This window comes from Colias croceus, chromosome 14, assembly GCF_905220415.1.
Source record: "Colias croceus chromosome 14, ilColCroc2.1".
NCBI classification, from domain to species: Eukaryota; Metazoa; Arthropoda; class Insecta; order Lepidoptera; family Pieridae; genus Colias; species Colias croceus.
In genome coordinates, this window is record NC_059550.1 from 4,440,632 (window position 1) to 4,459,807 (window position 19,176).

At 32.2% G+C, this 19,176-nt stretch overlaps 1 protein-coding gene across 1 annotated transcript in view; it reads left to right on the top strand.

Moving 5' to 3' along the window:
* Positions 1-19,176, top strand: part of LOC123697565 — a 47,067-nt gene that overhangs the window by 12,909 nt on the left and 14,982 nt on the right. Inside the window, exons 6-8 of the mRNA XM_045644106.1 lie at positions 4,846-4,992; positions 11,498-11,759; positions 16,474-16,654. Coding sequence (XP_045500062.1) covers positions 4,846-4,992; positions 11,498-11,759; positions 16,474-16,654 — 590 coding nt within the window. The remainder of the gene's footprint in view (positions 1-4,845; positions 4,993-11,497; positions 11,760-16,473; positions 16,655-19,176) is intronic.

Genomic DNA, 19,176 nt, shown 5'->3' on the forward strand with positions numbered 1-19,176 from the left:
CACTGGTCGTATCGGGCTGAAATTTGGCATGCAGGTAGATATGTCATAACGTAGGCGTCTCCTAAGAAAGGATTTCCCGAAATTCTTGCGGGAACGGGGAAAAACGGGGATGCACGTACAAAGTCGTGGGCGGAAGCTAGTTTCTTTATAAATCTGCGATGTGAAATATCACCAATAAAATATAATTACAGAATATATATTTTTTTGTACCTTTCTTATTATGGAAGATTCGTCTCATATAAATCAATTTACAAGGGTCCTATAATTAAATCACCAAAAAGTCGTTTGTTTTTATATTAAGTAAAAGACTTTGAAATATTCCAATTAATGGTATTCAATTATGAGCCCTTATTTTATGCTATATTTGAAATTAAAAATTGACGAATAAAGTAATTAAAATTCCAAAAATCCCATCCGTTCGAAGGAATTTTCGAATACATTTCCAAGAAATTTACGATATTTTTGTCGAGCTAAATGAAAAAGTCCACATTTGTTTTTAAGATTAACAAATGGAAAATGAATAATCTTTCATATGTATTTCGCTTTCATAGATGTTGCGATTATGTTTGTAAACTAATTCTGTTTCGTGTATCTAATTATAGTACATATTAATGAGAGTAATGTATATTACATAGGTACATGGATTTTAAAATAGATTTTTGATATATTTTATGTTTTGTTATGGAGCAGCATTTACTTTATTGAAAATAATTTTCAAGACCTTGGAGGAAGAACAGAAGAAATAATTCCTTATCTCAGTACACTCTAAGTATGAACGCCAAGCATAATAATTAAAGTTTGGTGTTCTACCTTACAGTGAATTGAGTGATGTGAATAAACAGCAAAAAGAAGAAAGAAGAAATGAAGCCTTCATTTAAATTTTAAACTTATACTGCATGATAAATTTAATGTAATGTAAGTCATAATAAAAAGTGTAACTGTATAATATTTAATATTTATTATATTACTAGCTGTGCCCGCGACTTCGTCCGCGTGGAATAGCGACTGCATAGTAGTTACTACTTTACATACAATTATTTAGTAAACACGTACTACCATAAACAATTCATAGAATTGTTAATAGAATTTATGACTAATCTAAGCTAAAAAACTTACGTACTTTCCGGAAATCCGGGGCATTTTCCGGGGATATCCGGAAAATGCTGTAAAATATCTGGAAAATCCCCCGGAAAATGTGAGAAAATGTCCGGGAAATACCCGGAAAATATCCGGAAAATGCGTGAAAATGTTCGGGAAAAGCGTGGAAAATGCCTGAAAAATCTCCGGAAAATGCCAGGGAAATGTCTGGAAAATATCCGGGAAAAGCGTGGAAAATGCCTGGAAAATCTCCGGAAAATGTCAGGGAAATGTCAGGGAAATGTTCAGAAAATGCCAGGAAAATATCTAGAAAATATCCGGAAAATGCGTGAAAATGTCCGGAAAAAGCGTGGAAAATGCCTGGAAATCCCCGGAAAAATGTCAGGGAATGTCCGGAAAATACTTGGGAAATGCCTGGAAAATGCCTGGGAAATATCTGGAAAATATCCGGAAAAAGCGTGGAAAATGCCTGGAAAATCCCCGGGAATTTTCTGGGTAATTCCCAAAATATCTGGAAAACGCGTGAAAATGTCCGGAACAGCGTGGAAAATGCCTGGATAATCTCCGGAAAATGTCAGGGAAATGTCAGGAAAATTCCTGGGAAATGCCTGGAAAATATCTGGAAAATATCCGGAAAATGCGTGAAATGGTCCGGAAAAGGCGTGGAAAATGCCTGGAAAATCCCCGGAAAATGCGTGAGGAATTGCCCGGAAAATGCGTGAAAATGTCCGGAAAAAGCGTGGAAAATGCCACTTCAAATTTGCGAAGTAATTAAAGCAGACAACCAAAAAAAGAAAAAGAAAGCTAAAATCTTTCATATTAAATGTTTATGGGATATTCATTACAGAAAAACTTCTTTTTCGGTTGAAAATTGCTGGATCATGAGTATAATTCTTTATCTCTTACCTTGGGCAGTCTGGAAGAGATCGCTAGTAAGCGATAAGACCGCCTTATGTACATACCGTGTTAATCCATTTGGTATGATTGTATATATTTTACTTGGTGTGGTACGTATATTACCACACCAATTGATAAATAATATTATGTACTCTGATCCCAGTACGATCTGTACCGCGATAGCCATAATGATAATAAAACAATCAGATGACAGTAAAGCACGATTAAAAATCATACTTGTACAGTAGTTGTGAGTGCAATATTTACGTTTCAAAATAACATTTTTTTGGTACTAAAACGTAGGTAGATTCTCACGCACGCACGCTGATACGTGGTTGGCTGCCCATTTTCTCATTCCCGAAAAATATCCTCTAAAATTACCCAAGATTCTTCCAATGATTGTACCATACGTTGGAAGTTAACTTTAGTCAACAATTGACCACGCGCCAGGATACTTATTTCTACTACATCTTCATGCAAATCGTTAATTTTTATGAACATTGAATCTGTAAATAAAAAAAATGAAAAGATTACTTTACCTAATTTTATTAAAAAGCTACTAACAAATAATATTCTATCAAGAACTAAAGTGACCTTCTTTGGGCGTTTAATATAGTCTTGTAAAAGTTATACATAAAAATAAAATTTCATCATTTTCTTATTTTGTTGTAACTTCAATTCTAATTAAAAACATGAGTCTAACTATATAATTAATTAATAAAGAATAAATATAAAAGCTACAACTTACCTTTTGTGGGAACGCAAGAAGGATTTTTTAAAATGTCACAATTAACTGTTAATAGTGTCTTGTTTGACATCAAAATATAATAAACATCTACCCTCACTTGTAAAATTTTATTTAGTATATTCACATAAAATATAAGCACCTGAAGTGGACTCTGGGAAGACATGGGTTAAAAAGTTAAATAAATAAGTACAATTAAAAACCCCACCAACATCATATTATTTAATTTTTAATTATAAATTTGCAAGAAGCGTTAAACATGTAAATTGATTTGATTTTAATGAAGTCTCATAGATGGCGCTGTTTCAAATTTGTCTTTATACTACTAAGATTCATTAAACTGTTTCTTTGCCAAAATTACGTAAATGACGTAGTTTTTATAGTGTAAAGCTAGATAATAGCGTGGCTTACCCAAAAACAACATTTAAACATGAGTCTTTAGATTGTACGCTGTGTAATACACGGAATACGTTAGAAAAATAAAGGTTCACAGCTCCTCCCCCGGAGGTGATAGCATGATAATGTGTATATAAAAGCCTCACCCGACCTGTTAGTAATATTCATGCAAAATTTGAAGTCAATCTATGCGGTACTTTTCGAGATTAGCTCGGACAAATATACAGACAAACAGACAAACAGACAAACCGACAAACAGACAAACAGACAAAAATTCTAAAAACTATGTTTTTGGCTTCTATATCGATTATAGATCATGGATTATGTATTCTTTTAAAAAAATATTCAATGTACAGTTTTGACTTTCCTACGATTTTATTATATGTATAGATTTCAAATTTTTATCTAACATTTTATCAAAATTTACATTTTCCATAGTAACAATAAATATTGTATATTTATTAAATATTAAAAAACACTGTCTATTTTCCAACATCAGTAAAATTATCTTCCCTTCATCAAGTTATCAATTTCCTTATTTCGTTTTCGCGTAGGTACCTTTAAAAATATTTACCAGATTGAAATGAAAATTTCCATAAACAATTTCATAACATTAAACTTGACTGAAGCTCGTAGTTAAAATGATGTTTTCCGACCAAATAAATACATTGAAACGTGCACAAGTCTTTCATGTAAACTCTAAAATAACATTCATAAAATATTCAAAAGCTGTGAACATCACGGAATATTCACTTGCATCAGTAAAATGATGTGGCAACATTGCGGATTGTATTTTCCGAAAATTTTCCGCCAACAAGACCCTAAGACCGAGTGTAAATATTTTATTTAGGACTCTGGGACCGGCGGGTAATGGCGTGGGTATCAGTTTTCCGTCCCATGGACTGCTTTAAATATAGGTGTGTTTTGTTGCGAACCGTAAAACTGTAATGACATAAATACAACGCTCTGCAGAATCTGCGTGCTCATTTAATTATTTTGGTTTACTTAACAAATGATTGTTTGAGCTTTGTCAAATTTTACTGCGGTTCAAAATAGCAAAGCTTCACAGGTACTCAACATGATTTATTTTTAAATAGTAGGAAGGTTTTTGTTTACAATTATGATTATATGTACTATCCGTATAGATACTAAACATTTCTAAACACAAAAATAACTTTTGCTAAAACAAAAAAAAAATTATCACAGTGCGAGATTATTGAGAAATGATAGGTATAAACTAAGGGTATAAATAATATGAAAAACATGGAAATAGTTCTAATATTAATAGAAGGGCATTTATTAGCGTTGAAGGAAAACGTTATTCAAATAGGCCCAGCTGTGGCCATTCCCCTTAAATGCTCTAATTTGGCTTTCTGTGAAAAATAATATACATTAACATAAAGCCGCCGTATTTCACTTACTAAAAATGGAATCAATAAAAAATATCACGATTCCTTTTTCCTCTTATTTTTTAATGATATCTTTATTATACATATTTATCATACAAATCAACCAACTTCAACGGCAATTTAGGTTTTTGTAAAAAAATAAACATAGAAATACTTACAATAAGTTTTTCTTTTTTCAAAAATATTGTACAACAACACAGGGCCGTAATAACCTACCTACCAATCATCGTGTGTACCACCCGGTGTCAGACCTTTTCATCCAAAACCTCATACATCTCTCTAACCCATTTATTCTTTTAGATGAATTCTGCGAAGAGTACCCGCACAGCCTGATTCCCACGCCGGGGTACTGGATAGAGTGCTCACGTCAGAAAATAGCAACAGACACGATATGGGACGAATCGGAGTCAGAACATGACAGCGGGCCGGACAGGGACAATGATAATGGTAAGTGTATGTTTGACGACATAGAGTAAATAGGTAGTTTTTAAAACAGCTGCTATAGTGTCGTAAATATATTGGACAAAATTACTCATCGACTTGTAGATGAATTCGATTATTAGATAGATTATTGTTATAGTTAAAATTAAGTATGTCATAAATTGTTTCTTAGTAAACAAATATTTTTAGTACTTCCTTTGAAAGTGTCTGCAATATAGAAATAACGTATGAAATCGAATTGGTACATTACTTTCATATCACTTGGCTCTACGTAGCTTTTAAAAATTTATCTGGTACTTTAAGAAATAAATATCTCGCAGTATGTTTTCCCCCACTCGTATCAATATCCAACCCTCATGATTCTAAGCATTCGATTCATTTATTACGGTTCCGTACCTCAAAAGGAAAAAACGGAACCCTTATAGAATCACTTTGTTGTCCGTCTGTCCGTCCGTCTGTCCGTCCGTCTGTCAAGACCCTTTTTCTCAGGAACGCGTGGAGGTATGAAGCTGAAATTTATATCAATTACTCAAGTCTACTGTCCCTTGAAGCTGTGAAAAAATCAAACTTCTAAGCCAACGCAATCAAAAGATACAGCCGTTTATGCCGCAAATTTTCGACATTTGCAAGGGAATCAAAACCTACAGGGTGCTTCCCGTGAACTCAGAATCTTGAAATTTGGTTCGAAGCAACGTCTTATAGCATAGATAAAGGAAAAATTACGAAAACCATACATTTTTAGTTACATCACATAATATATTTTTTTAATAATTTTAAACTTACTACCCATTTCCTCATAAACGCGTAGAGGTATTAAATTGAAATTCATACCAAATTATGGTATTAAATACGTAAGTAGTAAATAGGTATTAAATACGGAACCCTCGGTGCGCGAGTCCGACTCGCACTTGGCCGGTTTTTTTTTTACTAGTTGCGCTCCGCGGTTTTACCTGCGTGGCTCCGCTCTTGTTGGTCTTAGCGTGATGATTTATAGCCATATAACATATAACTTTCCTCGATAAATGGGCTATCTAATACCGAAATAATTTTTCAAATCGGACCAGCAGTTCCAGAGATTAGCGCGTTCAAATAAACAAGGAACTCTTAAGTTTTATAATATTAAGTATAGATATCACATCAAACACCGATGAAGCTACCTTCATAGTGACTAATAAAATCTATCCTGTACCAAAAATGATTGATAGAAGTCTCTTAAGGCAATCTGTCAAGATGCTACGTAAGAGAATGCCAAGAAAAATGGGAAAATTATGATGATATTAATATTATGTATGCTTTTGTCATTGAATGATTCATCTACTAATGAATTACGTGATACATAAACACGATTTTCTTTTTATATTTATACGAAACCCTGGTGATGTTGAGTTGATGGTCGAATATAAGAATTATTTCATCAATAACTGCTTCATAAACTTTGAATAAAGTATTTTCATACCTATTTTTAATTTAAAGATAAAAATAATAATGAATGGAATGATTGAACCAGCATTTGAAATTGCATTGATACTGGCTCAAAATTTTTGAAAAGTCATATGAATTAAACTTTTTTAAATATTTTAACAAGTACCTAATCTGAATAAATAGAATCTACGAACAATACTCAAAACTCATACCGACTGTTCAAACACTAAAAAAGCCATTTCAAAAATTACTCCCCATCGGTCCTAACGAGAGAGCATTTAGGGAACTTTTTCAATTTCGATAAATTTCATTAGAAGAGTTTCCCAATAACTCACCTTCAAATGTTACACACGTTAAACTTTTATAGAATTTTTAATTAATTTTTATCGCATTGACCTACTTATTACTAAGAAAAACTAACATTTATTTTAAAAAAAGGTGTATAATATTCCATTATTTCATGAGTAGGTACTACGGCGTAGCCTTCCGTAGCAGGCAAGTTACTTATATAACAAGATATTTGTTCATGAAAAATATTACAATAATATACAATAAGTACTTATTTAACTCTTCAAAATACTTTTATTTACTAAATAATTTTATTAAAAATGAAATTAGTATTTCGTTCAGTCAAGCACTTTAAGTTACGAAGATTAAATTTGTAACTTCACAACGAGAAAACGTTCACCAGTTAATTCAATAATAAAATATTTCAAGCGTTTTACGTTGATACTTCCAAAGAAACCAAAAGTAAGTAAAGTTGCTTGGTGGTTAAAATGCACTTTGCAAAATTTACGACGACCGCGGTTGCACTCTTCAAAATACTTAGTCGATTATTTAACTTCTTGAAGTGAAAAATCTTAAATTGTAAGAAGAATTTCTGTTCAAAAATCTTTTTTAGAGTTTAATCAAATTGTGTTCTTCTTATACTATTAAGGTAAATAGCTTTGTAAAGCTCTAAAGTTTTTTATATATTTTTTTCACATATTCAAATTATTGTTTTAAACTACTGAATCTTATTATTCGTTCTTATTTTCTCTATGTTAAGCAAAGTAGGATTTTTTTTTATTAAAAATTACATTTTAAAACGAAAATAATTTGGTCATTCATCAACAATAATAAACTAAACCATGAAGCCACCAAGGGTCAGTCTTCATTCGGCACACGTTTTCAATTTATCGAGCGGTGTCATTATATATGGAGCGGAAGATGTTTGGCGCCCGACACCACGTCTCGATTCACAACCCACAAACAGACAATGAGCTTCAGTTTCCACGGTACAATTCCTTACACTGATCTATTTGTTCTAACTTAATTAAACGATGCCTGTACATTTGTACAACAATAGCTACAATAAAATCACGTTTGATTATCGCGATATCAAATAAAACAATGTTCTCAAAGAATAAGGAACCGAAGGAGTATTTTTCGGAATTATTTATAGAATAAGGTTATCGGGCAACGCTATCATAGAATCTAAAGATAATCAGAAGTAAGTTAATATAGAGCTTATTAAAAAAAAGAATGAGAATAGATCAATTTCTATCAGATTTTCATTCCGTCTTTACCATCAACAAAGAATATGTAGAAGAAGTTTTATAACAATTTTACTACTTCAAAACATACATTAAATGATAAATGAATCGGACTGACCTTATCACAATACACTTACAGACGGCACTGTTTGCGGTTATATTCTATAGGGAGTAACTTCCGAACCCAGTATCGACTCTAATTTGAATAGTTTGATACTGTTTCAGTTAACATTTCTAGTCTACATTTCTACATTTTACATGAGAGCCAATCGTTCTAGAAATCTATATAAATAATCATGTTTTAATACATTTTAATTTTATATTTAAACGCATTTCATAAAAATATTAATATAAATTCTATCTAGTAGCCTCGATTATAGATTCGAGTGAAGCAGCCGTGTAATCACTAACTGAATATTTTATTCAATATAAATTTGCTAGCTCTCGAGTTCTCTATCGTGAAAATGTGTTTCGTAAATCTAAGCACCTCCATTTTATTTCGTGTATAAACGTAAAGAAAATTCTTCGCGTTCTTTGTACGAATTTATTTACTACAGTCATGCGAAAAGGGGCATAATATTTTCGACATTTTCGTACTTTGTGCGTCGTAAGCGGCAATCCCAGAAACATAGAATATTCATTTCTCATCTCAACGAAGGCCTAATCGTGTAGGAGGGGACTAGACATTTTTCCGGTGACGTTCCTGCGCATTATTGATGCATAAGCCAAGTTTCGTCTGACCTTTGTACCTCGCGTCCCGGCGACATTTTACATTGTATTTTTAACAAGACGTTACCCGCCGTCAGACTTTCTAAGTTTGTTTTGACTCTATGTATAAATTAAACTTTATATGCGTATTTATATTAGAACAAATTTATCCATTTTATCATGGATATATAGGGTTTTTAATATTTAACATTAAAATAATTAGGTATTGCAGCTACTGCTGCAATCTCGAACTCTTCACGAACTCTACTGAATTCGATTATTATTAATCGTTTTTAATTGCTGCTTTTGACCGTTTCGCCTGTGACAGAAAAATGTGATAGACATTTCCCATTTAAGACTTTAAACAAGCTTTTAACTTATATTTGACTAAATCGTTATATAAAACTAGCGGTCCGCCCCGGCTTCGCCCGTGGTACATGTTTACGTTTTCTCTACATAAGAACCATCCTCGTACTTCAAGGAATATAATAAAAAAAGAATTATCGAAATCGGTTCAGCCGTTCTCGAGTTATGGAATTACAACGAAAAGTGGCATTGATTTTTTATATAAAACTAGCGGTCCGCCCCGGCTTCGCCCGTGGTACATATTAACGTTTTCTCTACATAAGAACCATCCTCGTACTTCAAGGAATATAATAAAAAAAGAATTATCGAAATCGGTTCAGCCGTTCTCGAGTTATGGAATTACAACGAAAAGTGGCATTGATTTTTATATATTAGATAACTAGCGTATTTATGGATTAAAATATGAAAAACGTGATTCCCTTTAATCATCATAACAAATGTATCATTGAATGATAAAATTGGGCAATAAACGCATTAAGTTAAATAAAAAGTCTACTCCGATAGACTCAGGTGTACGCCGGGATGACAAATGTTCGAATCCTAATTTACGAACAGAGAAATGAGAAAGGAAAAGCGTCACTAAAATGTTCCCTCATAATTTTGCAAGCAGAGAGGTATCATTTTTAATAATTTACCCTGACACCCTGTCGTCTTTGCACTGAACAAACATCTCTCCTGAATTTGTAAGCGTCGCTGACACATTATTCTTCAAAATTGTTTTTACGATTTCAGACTTCATAAACTAATAAGGAATAAACATCATTATAAGATGATGATATATTCCCCAAGGCCCTGACATCTGAAAAATCAATTGAAAAATTAAATTACATTGGATAGAGTTGGATAATAGATAATTAATTTCCTTCTGGTCTACCGTATCGAATTTGAATAATCCATATTATCTATCTATCTAAAAATACAGTAAGTAGCGTTAACCCACATACAGTTCTCAGCTAAATAGTTTTAAGCCAATAAATAAGTACAAAGCGTCGATAAAGTGTATATAAAGTATACGTCTATAAAGAACAAAACTTGCATTTTACAGAAAGTAACGCAAACTTCGGGGATTTCTTAATATAAAGTTCACTGTACTTAAGAAAGGATAAAACAGTCTGGGAATTCAAATCACATACATTTTAGCAAAGTATCTGGTATAAAACAGGTGAAAACTTTTAGTGCTTTCAATGGGGTTATGGACCTTGTTATTGTTAAAACTTTATGAGCAAGCATCCCTTCGATATAAGTACCATAATATGCATATAAAACGATTATAAACTTATTAATGATGAAATAAAATATATATTGATATAATTAAACAAAAAACGGATTTATAAACTAGGTAGGTAGCTTTTTCAATAGTTTTAGGTTTAGTTAATAAAAACATTGTCTGTATTTTAAAGATAACTTTGTCATCATATTTTTTGCCTGAAAAGAATCAGTGTATGTTTGTGGAAACTAGAAAGCAATTTTCTAAGGCTTTTGTTGGCACAAACGACTTATAAAGATAAAATCATATTCGCTTTGAATAGAGTTTTTGCACCGACTTGTAAAATATGCTTAGGATCTTAGGTACAAAATATTGTATGAACTAACCTTCTTTTCATAGTACTCTAGCACTTAAGAAGGAAACTAGGTATCTGAAAGATATCATATAAAGACACATTTGAATTAATTAATAAACTCAAAACCAAAAGGTATAAAAAACAACAATAAGTATAAATTATATTTATAAAATAAAAACAAAGAAAAGTAAAGACCATATCAATCGTTGCTTTCACAATAATATAATTACCTACCAATTATATAACTTTGTAATACAATTTCAAAATGATGTGAATTTTCGGGGAAATTTAATCATAAGGTGAAATGGGATGCGACGACACAATAATCTGTTTGGCTCAGGTTGACAGTCGAGATACATGCGGTGATGATAATATGGCTTGCATGCGACCGCGAACAATGGCTGCAAGCCTTCTATTTGTAGCTCTCAGGTAATAACGTTACTATTATACGCTTTAAAGGTATAAATATAATGCGGAAGTAGATGCCAACGCACGATTTAAGCCCCTCGACAGATATTGAAAAAGTTCGGTATGAAAATAGGGTGAGCTTTATGAAATTTCAAAAATATTTTCCTTGGTATTATTTCTACTGATACTTTCTTTGGTTCTTTGGTAACATACGATTCTGAAGTTACATACACTGTGTAGATAATTAATTATTTGTGGTGAATTTCTACATTGAATAATAATATCCACACGGGAAAACTTATCAGCTAAACTCTAAGAAAACGATCATTCATTGCATTATAAAATACAGGCTGTCCTAGTTTGGGGTCCAAATGTGACATGTCACCTAATCCACCTAACCCACAACTTATTTATTTTATTGCATAACCTATTTATTATTTAGTTTTGAGACTACATAGACTTCTAAGTCTATGTAATATATACCAAACTTAGATGAGATATTCTCCACAGATCGTCACAGAAGATCAGGTTCCCTGGACGAAGCGGCAGAGGACAGCAGTGATAATGGCGGCAGTACGCCGAAAAAGAAAACCGCCATAGAGGAACAATGGGAGAGATCTGGCGGATTCGAACTAACGTCCGTCGAACAGGAGACATACGAAAAATACTTCTATGGCACAGAACATTGGAACTATTTCACAAACGACGAAGACCTCGGACCTGTGATACTTTCTATAAAACAAGAAACGCTTAACTCCAGGGATCAGTTTAGGTAAGTAATTTATAACACTTTTTTCGCTACACGCTTCAGAATTATGATTGAGATACGACGATGTTACATAATTATTGCCAAATATGTAATATTATATTCTAGTTATTTGTAAATTTATTGAAATGGTTATTTTTATTGAAAGTATGTGTTGTCATCGTCATTTTGTGTAATTAATATAATAATTTGTAACACGATTATTTTAGGTCTTTAAGTTGTCAAACTTAAATTGTTTGAAGTCCATCATATAGCTCGACTTTGTTCGAACTCAAATTGTTTAGACCTAAACATTATAAAGGATCACAAGCCCTTAAAACTTGGGATCGGTTCTCATTAATCTATATTGGAAATACTAAATAAATTTGACAGTAGCTTAATCCATGAAGCATCTAGTTTGAAGTTGTCCCCTCAGGGGAATGTTATGAATCTCCGGTCTTCGCTGAAAGGCGAGAATAGAATTTAATCAAGCGTTGCTTTAATTAATATAGTTTATTTGTCTGTGAAATTATTCGCGGTCAAGCTAAAATTTATTATCTCATGAATATTATAAAATCTTATTTAAATATACACACATACATGGTGATATAAATTATTTGCTACATTCACCCTCGTCGAAGTTATTAAAGTGGTGTGATTACTCTTTATAAAGAGAACGAAGACTACTTACCTGAATTTTATTACAAAAAAGTACTTTATGATCATATTTGATTATTTGGTATAATTTATCAGGCGTTCGATCCGCATTTTTAATTTATCGCAGGCAATTCTGTTCCTACATAATATTATACTGATAGGTAAAAATTGTATATTTAAAAGATAAGCATGGTTAATATGAAACTAGCTTACCTATCGAACCGTTAAATAACGTGTTATGGATCGAAATCAATTACAGCAGCTGAACCTTTTAGAATTACGTTATCCAGAATATGTTTAACTTCATACACCCGTCTCCTAAATTCCATCCTATAAATACAGCTTATATTATTACATTAAGGCCATTTTAATTTAAAACGAGATGTAAAATGCGGGCATGCAAATTACGGTAGAGTCTTTAATTAAGTGCCGTCGCGACGCAGGTTGATTTGCCTCTAAAGGCCTATCGTAAACGCACGAAAGCGGGTCATCATAAGAAAGTAGTATTGTAAGTCATGAGCGGTAGATAAACAAAATTAAACAGACAGCTGTTAGGCACATAGGTATAATCATATAATATAAGTAATACTCATTACCTACCTAATTGAATTCGACTACCGGAAACGTTACAGTTCATAGTAATTGACTTGAAATGTATTATTCAATATATTAATTTAAATAAGAAAGAGTACCTAAGCATTTATTCTAACTAATGAAAGATTTATTTTACAAGAAAAATAACATACATATTACATACATACATATTTTATTCACTCACTAAATGAACTCCTAGCAATTATTTAGATTTAAAAAAATACTTCGTCATATCATTTACTCCTATCGCTTAAAACTTGGAACTGTTTTTCGGGAGTAAAAAATTTAATTAACATAATGTACGGGCAAAATGTGAAAAGGTAGCATGGTCCTCCTGCCAATTTCCTTGATATAACGCGCTACCCCCGTCCCGAAGAATTTATTTGACAAGGCATATTAAAAAAAATATTGTATGTTTAGTTAGCCCTACACTATAAATTAAAGGGTATCATTTAAGCTATCACCAATTTAATTAGTTTTGTGTTTCTTAAATAATAGGGTTTGTCCTCAAAATAGTAGATCTGTCACCAAAATGTAGTCACTAAACAATGCAAAATCTGTTCCACAATAAATCACCTAAAATCCTGAGATATAAGGTCTAGTACCAAATAAATGATTTTGTATGTATTATAATAGGTGTGTCCTAATAAGTATTTAAGCAAACTAATTTAAAGAGATCACCAATAAATCATATTATGTTACTAAAAGTTAAAATAATCAATATTAATTCTTAAAAATAATAGGTAACCAGTGAATAATCAGCTATGGTTTAATAGCTGGCTAATGGTTAGCATAATTGATGATAAAACTTAATTCAAGTTAAAATAATCAATATTTATTGTTAAAAAACAATAATCACTGAATAATCAGCGCTGGTTTGGATTTCGAAGGGCGCCCCCTTTTTATTTTCTGGTCGATAAGCTCATTTTTTGCTTCTGGTGGGGGGTTGGCCAGCTTTAAGCGTATGGCTAATCCGATAATATGTTTGCACATGTCAATTTTTAAAGCGCGCCAATTTGTCTCCGCCCCTTTGATCATTTTTTCATTAAAATTATAAATTGATGTATTAAATTGGTAACGAATACTATTAATTTAATATCTGAACGAAATAAAATGTTACTACTGTATTGGTGACAAAATATCAAATAAAAAGGAGTCGCAGTCAGGGATCGATAATCGATTTATTTGGTGACAGATCTACCATTCTGAGCACAGAGCTATTATTTAAGTAACAAAACTGTTATTATAAGAACGAAGTTTATATTCATGTAATGCAATATAATTTTATTGGTTATCGATCTCTTATTTTGCACATAATATATTAACATTAATTTGATAATTCATACCTGGGAACAATTTTTGTTTATCTGAGAACGAAAATATTTCGTGGTTATAGATCTATTTATTAGGTGATACAACTTGATGACAAATATAAATTTTGGTGATAGAAAATATAGTTCCCTAAATTAAAGCATTTTAATTTTTTTTTTTTTGCACAATTCAAAGAAATTTTTAAGGATATGTATCATTGTTGAAAATGTAAACATGATATTAGCACTGTAATTAACTAGCATTATAAAAATATTCAGATAACAACCAGCACCGCATAAAAAGATTTGTGGTCAAATATATATATGTATTACGCCTACATCTTTTTGTTCATAATAAATCCTTTACGTATTTCGTTTTTCTCTATTCTCGGATGTATTCATAAAACGGATTTTGGAATACACGGAGTTAGGAGTATTCGCCTAAAAATAATTTACATATATTTACAAGGGGATTTATTCGCCGCATCACTCGATCAAAAGTATATTTGAAGCTTTTGTACGTGTTTTATCTAAATGTGCCTCATAAACTCGACTTTTCCGTACCTATTCTTCATGACTTTACCGTGTGAAACGTATGAAATAATCCTAAATGATTGGGGTGTGGTGTGGGCATGGGCGTCGCAAAAGGGCCAATATTTATATCTAAAGCACGATTACATATTTCAAATGGTTACCTCCAATTTATTTAATATGGCAATTATTGATACACAAAACGTTCTCATATAGGTACCAAATTTTATACTCATTAGTTCGGGATTATAAATACACGTCATTAAAATCAGGACGCGTAACAAAATATCTCTTTTTGAGTACAGACTACAGAGTGCTTTGAGCGGCATACTGACGTACACAGGTATTTTCATTATTCTCTGTCGCAGAGAAACTGAAAAAGGGGAGGCAAGGGAGTTTCATTTAAGCTCTATAAATTTTCATAAACGCTGCATCTTGCATACTTCTATTGTACCTTACAATAAATTCTTGGAAATTGAGATTAAATTTTGAACAAAAATTATCTATGTATAAAATTTAATCTACATTGTCATTAGAGGATTATTATGCTGATAATAATCTCCCATAAATTTCTTTCTCTGCAGACGTTTTTGTGTCAAATGCTGATCAACTGATTTTTTTTTGCAAATTGGTCCCTATTTATCGGCTCAATTTATAAAACATAGCTTCCATTAAATACGTCCCTCACTTTTTCTTACATATATTATGTCATACATTTTCACAGTATGTATAATTTTTTATTTAATTACATTGTTTACAATAACACATAGTTCCCTAAAACACTAAACATAAAAGTGAATAAAGTAAATTGTAAATAAAATCAAGCTTAATTGAACAAGCGTGGACAAATAAAGTTCTAATTTGTTTCTTGTTTGTGGTCTGAAAAGTCAATTTGTAAGCCAAGTTGCTGCGCTGAACATACCGTCGTACTTTGTTTGCGTTAAATGTCCATTAACGTCTACATATAACTACTTTCTGTGTGTATCTGTATAGATAATGTTTGATAATGTTTTATTTTATTGTATTGAGAAAAGTACTAAGAATTTTTCGTAACTTTTAAACTAGACTCCCTTAGTTGGGAATTCGTATCAAGTGTAATAAAATTTAATATGGTTTCAATGAATTGTCTAATTTCTATTGAAGTTTTGTTATTATGCTATATTTTCGTGGAATATTAATATTGTATTTAATACAAATTCCGCAATAGTTATTACGAACGCGAAATCCCAGTAATTTAATAAAATCACAATTGGATTTTAATGATTGTGATACTCATAAATATACAATATCCTTAGGTAATATCAACTTATTAAATTTAATCCTCATAACAAAAACCGATACACAAATGAAAATTCACGCAACATTTTTCCGATAATGACGTACCCCGTTGCTAGGGAGACATTAAAAAAAAGTTAATTTGGCTCAAAATACATAGACTACAGGTTTTAGTAGGTATACATACACCCATTTTTTTATACACTATGATTTTTTTAAACATGACCCCTATTCTTGATTATACAGGTCATTCGTCCGTCCATAATACTTTGAGAGATTTATTTAACGGACTTGACAATTTGCATGCAATACGTACATGCAGATAAAAAGATGAAAAAAAGAATGCCGTTCGCTAAACACATTATACATTGTAGGATTTTAGTACGGGCGATAAGTTACACGGTGCACGGTTTGATTCCCGCGTCGTGCGTGTTCGCGGACCGGTACAACCGGGAGGAGGTGGTGCGGTCGCTCGGCAAGGAGGTGAACATCAACCCGCCGCTCATGCTGGGACAGCTGCCGGATACGCCGGAAGAACTGTTGAAGCTTGACCAGGTATTGTATTACAGAATATAATAGATTTTTGGTCATGTGAATTTTGATGTGTCGTTAGATGGTTTAAATTGGAAGTATTTGAAATTTAAGTTTATAAATGTTATTAGAACTAAATTTATATTTAATCTTTCGATATCTATAGCCTTTAACCTTACCTTCTTTTCGATGAATGATCCGATGTTTGAAAACTTGGTTAACTTCTATAAAAAAATTTCGGTGGTCACCTAAAAAATAAAACGGATTCGTTATACTGAAATTCTGATAAACACAAATTCGATAGGTACCGATAGGTTTCGATAGGTATAGGTTCAATGTCGCCAACAGAGTGCTACGTGCAATAAAAACCCAATTAGACATTAACATATAAATGCTTAATAAGCCGGTTCAATCGTGCCTCATTCGGAATTCGGCCAAACTCTCGATCGCTAATAAATTAGTACCTAAGTCTCGCAGCGATTGTTTTTTCATTTCCCAATCACCAAATAAACGGCGCCTTCGCTCACGAGCGTGAAACATTAATGAGTGTTAGGAAGGGATTCTCTCCCTTTAGACCCGACCCCTTGCAACTAATCACGGTAATGAACAAATGACAAGTTTCAAACCAAACTACCAGACACACGTATCAAGTTTGTGAATGAGCGCCTAACTTTACTTGTAAATTATCTAAAATATGTTATGAAGTTTCGTTTGAGGTATGGTAATGTTTTTATCAGATCAACACCACATGTTATTTATTTTAATTAGAAGTGTTGTTTTTATCATTATTTCGAATTGATACCTACCATAACTATTCCTTTATTTCGATTTGATGTATTTTTGGTATTGCCTAAAAGGTTTTCTAAAAATATTAAGGTTTGAAATAGATTACAAACTGATAGAAAATACCTAGTAAATAAAGATTCCTTCAGATATACACACAACAATGACAGAAAATCACGTCATCAATCTCATAATAGTAACATAGATTTATATGATCGTATCTACTCAGATAAGAATGATAGACTTGAAGGAAAATACATTCCATACCCGATTCTGTTGTTTCAAAATGTTCTCTATGAGCACAACCCAAAGTTTATTCTTGTTGCTTATAAAATACCCATTGTTTGAAGCAAGTTTGTTCGATCCAGTGACCTGCCAATTTTCATTAAGTCCCGTCAGAGGTGCGCGTAAGTCGGAACTTTGTTGAGAGCCGCCCTGTTACGTATCATGTGTAGGTAGATATGTACACACATACACACAATCTATAAACAATTCGATTTACAAGTTCTGTATTAAATCTAGATATAGGTGCTTGAAAATCATGATACATAGCTATATGCTTCTAGCCTAAGCTACCTACTACAGTTCTACAATGATTGACCAACAACGAAACCGGATTACGGATTTCAAACTTTATTTGCAAACAAACTGATTGTGTAGTACCTATTACTAAATACAATTCTTTCAATGAATTCAAGACCTTTCGCATAAATTCTAGTAATTGAATCGACATGAATTTCATTTTGAAATTCAATGCGATTGAGCGCTTCGGTTGTATTCAAAATTACAGATTTCGAATCAAAATTGTTGAATCTGAATTCGTTGCTGACGGGAATAAGCCTTCCTGTCCGTCCCTTACGCTTTGAGTGAAATGTTGGACTTTATGAATACAACAGCCTGGGTTTATATGAGTGACGTAAATTTTAACACGGCCTTACATCGTACCATATTCATGGATTTAATTCAAAGGGAAAATAAAAGAAGCAATACTGAACTTATGCATGTACTTACTACCTATAAAATCAAATTTGATTATTGCAGAATATCTTCGATGTAGATGTTAATGTATGTATTCTAAAACCTTTTCTCTTACTTACGTACGAAACGTTCTTATGTACACCGATGAACAGATATCTAACAAATCGTGAGATTAAACCCCCTGGATTCGTAAGCAGTTAAAATATAATTAACGAATTAGACAGTCAAGTAAGGCGAATGATTGAGCGTTGTTTTCTGCCTTCATGAGAAATAGAAGTTCAAGGAATGACACGAACAAGTAATTTGATTTAGAAAGTTAAGGTTTTCCTACGCCGTACGCCTTACATTTTCCAAGGATTAGAGCTCGTAAAGTAATGAACTTAGAAATCCAATTCCATTACGTCTACACGTGGCGAGAAGCTGGTTTAAATGCCTTTTTGTATGTTAACTGCTAATTTGCACATTTGTTTAATTTGAGTGATATTGTCAACGGAACTTATAGCCTATGCTATTAGCTATAAAATTTGTAACTATAGTATTCAACTTCTATTTCAATAGTTTCTGAATAGCTTTATTCGAAACTGTACCGTATATTCATAAATTTTACTCATGAATATACTAAAATATGTCCCAAGACTTTTCATAAATTCTTATACCTCTTTTTGTCAAACTACATTAACAGAGTGACGTAAATAGTGGAGGTAAAGTAAGTTTCAACGTCGTGTTCAATATTGCATGAATTTTTACCGAGGGAAAACCGACCGACTTTATTATTGACAGCTTTT